General features: G+C 31.6%; 1 protein-coding gene across 1 annotated transcript; it reads left to right on the top strand.

The window, feature by feature from the left end:
* Window positions 1-4,556: 4,556 nt before the first annotated feature.
* LOC131837886 (olfactory receptor 6C6-like) lies at window positions 4,557-5,528 on the top strand. Its single transcript, XM_059183545.1, has one exon. It carries the CDS (start codon window positions 4,590-4,592, stop codon window positions 5,526-5,528), a length of 939 nt encoding a protein of 312 aa, XP_059039528.1. The 5' UTR covers window positions 4,557-4,589.
* The last annotated feature ends 339 nt before the right edge of the window (window positions 5,529-5,867 follow it).

Genomic DNA, 5,867 nt, shown 5'->3' with positions numbered 1-5,867 from the left:
TTGAAAAATTCCAACAAACAGAAGTTCAGGACCAAAGGCTTCACAGGTGAATTCTACCAAACATTTAATGAAAAGTTAAGACCTATTCTTCTCAAACTTTTCCAAGAAATAGAACAGGAAGGAAAGCTTCCAAATTCATTCTATAAGACCAGCATTCTTCCAATACCAACACCAGATACAGGCACTAAAAAAAGAATACCAGAGGCCAATATCTCTGATGAACATAGATGCAAAAACCTCAACACCATATTACCAAATCAAATCCAAAAATACCTTTAAAAAAGTATTCACCATGGTCAAGTGGGATTTATTCCTGAGATGGAAGCACATTTCAGTTTTTGCAAAGCAATCAATGTCATACATCACATCAACAAGGAAAAAAGATAAAAATAAAAGTCATTTCAATAGATGCAAAAAAAGCACTTGACAGAATACAATACTCATTCATAATAAGCCCCTCAACAAAATAGATGTAGAATGAACATACCTCAAAAAAATAAAGGCCCTATACAAAAACCCAATACTAACATGACACTCAATGGGAAAAAACTGAGAGCTTTTCCCCAAAGGTCAAAAACATGACAAGGATATCCACTCTCACCACATTTATTCTACATAGTACTAGATGTCCTAACCACAGCAATCAGACAAGAAAAAGGAATAAATGTCACATAAATTGGTGAAGAAGTAAAACTCACTCTTTGCAAATGACATGATACTGTATAGAGAAATCCCCAAAAACACCAAAACTACTAGAACCGATACATGAATTCACTAAGATCACATGTTATGGAATCAATGTACTAAAATCTGTCATATTTCTATATACCAATATTGAAGCAACAGAAAGAGAAATTAAGAAAACAAACTCATTTACAACTACCCTAAAAATAAGATACTAAGGAACAAACTTAAAGAGGTGAAAGACCTGTACTCAGAAAACTATTAAAGCCTGATGAAAGAAATTGAAGAGGACAAAAACAAATGGCAAGATACTCCATCCTGATGGGTTAGAAGACGAAATATTGTTAAAACCTCTATGCTACCCAAAGCAATCTACACATTTAAAGCAGTCTCTATCAAAATACCAACTGCATTTTTCATAAAATTAGGAAAAAAGCTTAAAATTTGTATGAAACCACAAAAAAACAAATAGCCAAAGGAATCTAGAAAAGGAAAAAAAATTGAGTTATCACAATTCCAGACTTCAAGTTATATTACAAAGCTATAATAATCAAAACAATATGGTACTGGCAGGAAAGTAGACTCACAGAGCAATGGAAGACAATAAAAAGTCCAGAAATAAACCCATTATTCAATTACTCTTTGACAAAGGAGGCAAAAGTATGCAATCTTTTCTACCAATGGGGTTGTGAAAACTGCAAAACTATATGCAAAAGAATGAAACTGGATGACTTTCTTACATCAAACAAAAATAATGGATTTTCTTACCAAAAAAAGAAAAGTTTAAAGACCTGAATGTGACACATGAAAGCATAAAAAAATCCTGGAAGAGAGCACAGGAAGTAACTGACATTGGCTATAGCAACATTTTTCCTGATATGTTTCTTGAGGCAAGGAAACAAAAGCAAAAGCAAAACAAAACAAAACAAAACAAAATTATTGAGACTTCATCAAAATAAAAAGTTTTTGTACAGCAAAGGAAACAATCAACAAACTAAAGACAAACTACCAAAAGGGAAAAGATATTTTCAAATGACCTATCTAATAAAGGGTTAGTATGGAGAGTATACACAGAAATTATACAACTCAACACTTAAAAAACAAACAATACAATTAACAAATGGGTGGAAGATCTGAGTAGACATTTCACCGAAGAACATATCCACATGGCATTAGACACATGAAAAGATGCTCAACATCACTCATCATTACAGAAATGCAAATCAGGATGGATCTAGAATGAATAATGCTGAGCAAAATAAGTCAGTCAGTGGAGAACAAATAACACTTGATATCATGCACACGTGGAATTTAAGCAAAAACAAACTAAACAAAACGAACAAAACAGTAAACAAAAGAGAGAGAGAGAGAGAGAGAGAGAGACATACCAAAAAACTGACACTTAACTATCAAAAACAAAATGACAGAAACCTGAGGGGAGGGGTGAAATTGGTGAAGGGGATTAAGATCACACTTATTTTAAAGAATATTGTGTTAATGTATAGAATTGATGAATCACTGTATTTTATACCTGAAACTAATATAGGCCTGTATGTAGATTACATTGATTTAAATTTTTAAAAATATACTTAGAGTCAATTTAAAGAAGAAAAAGAAGAGAAAAAGAAAAAAGAAAAAAAGAATTTTCAATCAATATTCTTGAAACTTAAAGAAAGACCACAGAATTTTCCAAATTAAAGGAGACTAAAACATTACAGTAATTAAATTAACATGTAATTCTAAATTGTATTTTTTTTTTGCATAAAGGAAATTTTTAGTCGCTGATGAAACTTAAATAGCATTGGAGAAGTACATGTTAATAATATGGCATTATTAATGTCCTAACTCTAATGGTTATAGCATGCTTATCTAGTAGAATATTCTTTTTTGTTATAAACACATACTATTATATTGAACAGCAGATGGATCATCAAATGGTGTAATAAAAGATCCTCATGGTTATTTGTTGGTTTTCTTTTTTATATTTTATATTGTTTCTAAATTTAAAAAAAAAATGAAACATTTAAGTACTGCCCTATACCTCCAATTTGGGGCATATGCCACAAGTTAATGAAATCTTCCCAACATTGATTGAGGAAGCAAGAGAAAGGTTTCCTTTTTGAATAAACCCTCTTAATGTGTACAAATGGTCATAGTGTCCCAGGGTACTGGAATATCTGAAATTCTTGTTGGGCTTAAGTATAGAGTTTAAATTATTTCTTATTCTCTTTTGGGGGATTATCTGTTTTGTAGCTAAAGAAATTCACTATGTGCTTAAAGCAATTCATAGTAATTTTTATGTCCTTCCTACTTTGGTTTGTTGTTGTTTTTCTATTTTTTTACATAACTGGTATTCCTCTTGACACTAATCTCCAGGGGACAATTCTTTTTCTTTCCTTTTTTTTTTTAATTTTAATTAACCCCCTGTGTCTTTTATGTGCAAAATGATAAAACTGTGACTTTTTGCTAATGCATGATTTGAAGCCAGAATTTCTTGTTACAAAATTTGGGTTCCTTTCATATGAGGGATTTCCCAAAATCCATTTTCATTTAGAGCATTATATTTTCACTTACAATTTTTATGGAAACTATTTCCTTCATTTTAAATATAAGAAGATGTAAAATGAATCTTACCTAACCAGGAAGAAGATTCTAATTGAATTATTTGTAATATCTGGGTCATCATTGTAATGAGTGTAAGAGAAAGTGAAAGATATTAACAGATGCATATCATGTCCAGAATGCATATTATTCTTTAGACTCCTAGAGAAAAGCTTTGGAATGAACTTTCCTCTTAAATTGTTGAATTTTTTTATAAGAGAGAGAATGTTCATCCTTTATTTTTTTATTTTTTTTAATCATTTTTTTTTTAAGATTTATTTATTTATTTATTTGACAGAGAGAAATCACAAGTAGGCAGAGAGGCAGGCAGAGAGAGAAAGAGAGGGAGGAGGAAGCAGGCTCCCCTCCAAGCAGGGAGCCTGATGCAGATCTTGATCACAGGATCCTGAGATCATGACCTGAGCCGAAGGCAGAGGCTATAACCCACGGAGTCACCCAGGCGCCCCTCATCATTTATTTTTGACCCATTTCTACCATATTCCCATAGGAGGAAAATTATACCAATGTCTCCTATTTATGGTAAGTCACTTATAGTTTGCAATAAATATCTGGATCATAAATGAAAGCAATACCTCAAGTATAAGTCAGGTAGTAGCCACTGACTTTTGAACTGTAATATATTTTTATATTTTTATGTAAATTCAATCATCAAAACTTCACGATCAAATGCAGCTGATATGAGAACACTGATGTGTTAGAAATCAAAGAAAAATAACATTAAGTGAAATAAGACAAAAAAACAATGGGGAATTACTACATTGTGGAAAAATAAATAATGGTATATATCATGAAATTTCAATCATAGAGAAATGTATAACTCATTGTTTCTATATTTCACATATATTTAAGCATTATTTTTGAATAAACATTATGAATTGACATTAGTTTAATTCTTTAGATGTTATAAGAACTTTTCAAAAATTTTTAAGCTGTACATAGAAAACACATTTAAAGTCAAGCTTATGTTTTATTTAAACACTTTAACAGAACTCAGCTCTTTTGGAAATAATCAGCTAAAATTCATATTATCTTTTAAGTTCAAATAGAGAAAAGGAAAATTTTAATAGTGTAACATAGCTTTTACTTAAATGGAACAATAAGTTAGAGGCTGCCTAGGTTGACCTATGTTATAATTTTAAGTATTATCCGTCTTATTAAGTTGGAGCAACCTTTTAACTTATTTACATTTTTACTATGCCTTTTTTCTATAGCTTTTAAAAAAAATCTTATTTCCACTTCTGGAGTTGTTTTCCTACATCTATTCCATAAGACTCAAATCTGAAATGAAGAATCAGTCAAGAGAGATGGAGTACATTCTCCTAGGATTGACCGATGACCCACAACTGCAAATTGTGATTTTCATATTTCTCTTTATAAACTATGTATTGAGTATGATGGGGAACTTAACCATCATTCTTCTTACATTGCTAGATCCCCGCCTCAAGACTCCCATGTATTTTTTCCTCCGAAATTTCTCATTCATGGAAGCTTCCTTGACAACAGTCTGTATTCCCAGATACCTGATAAGCATCGTGACTAAAAACAAAATAATTACCTACAATGGTTGTGCATCTCAGTTATTCTTTTTCCTCTTATTAGAAATTACAGAATTTTACTTACTGGCTGCCATGTCTTTTGACCGGTATGTAGCAATCTGCAAACCCCTCCATTACCCCATCATTATGAACAACAAAGTGTGTTACCAACTTCTATTCAGTTCATGGACGGTTGGCTTTCTGCTTTCATTTGTACCACTGGCTGTGGGACTAACACTGGATTTCTGCCCTTCCAGAGGAATTGATCATTTCATGTGTGATATTTCCCCTATACTGCAGCTTTCCTGCACTGACGCTCATTTCTTGGAATTGCTTGCATTTGTCTTAGCTATTGTAACACTCATGGTCACTTTGCTTTTAGTGACTCTTTCTTACACATATATTATCAAGACCATTCTAAAAATCCCCTCTGCTCAGAAAAGAACAAAGGCTTTTTCTACTTGTTCTTCTCATATGATTGTAGTCTCCCTTACTTATGGTAGCTGTATCTTTAATTACATAAAACCAACAGCGAAGGAAAGGGTGACTTTATCTAAAGGTGTAACTGTTATTTACACCTCAGTTGCCCCTTTATTAAACCCTTTCATTTACACTCTCAGAAACCAGCAAGTGAAACAAGCCTTCAAGGACACACTCCAAAAGATTTTCTCTTTTTTCAAAAAATGAAGAGGAAATTTAATTTAAAAAAATCTTAGATAAAAAGTAAATAAAATTTTTGACTTAAAAGTTTACTTATTCTGTCCTTCAATTAGTTCACCTCATAATATTTTTTCACCTCACAATATTTTAACCAAACTTTTCAATGAAGAGCATCCTTTCCTTCCTACTTCTCTTTATTGTCATAATTCCTTTCAGAGATCAAGGTGAGTCATCTATTAGGTTATCAACACAAATATGAAATTTATTTTATTCTCCAGAACATGGTACTGACCTCCTCAAAAAAAGAAAACAATTTTAAATTGATATATATCACAAGATTTTAATAGAATTTTACAGACATCAATA

The sequence above is a fragment of the Mustela lutreola genome, chromosome 8 (assembly GCF_030435805.1).
Source record: "Mustela lutreola isolate mMusLut2 chromosome 8, mMusLut2.pri, whole genome shotgun sequence".
Classification (NCBI taxonomy): Eukaryota; Metazoa; Chordata; class Mammalia; order Carnivora; family Mustelidae; genus Mustela; species Mustela lutreola.
Note: the sequence above shows the minus strand (reverse complement) of the source record. Positions and strands in the feature narration are given on the sequence as shown.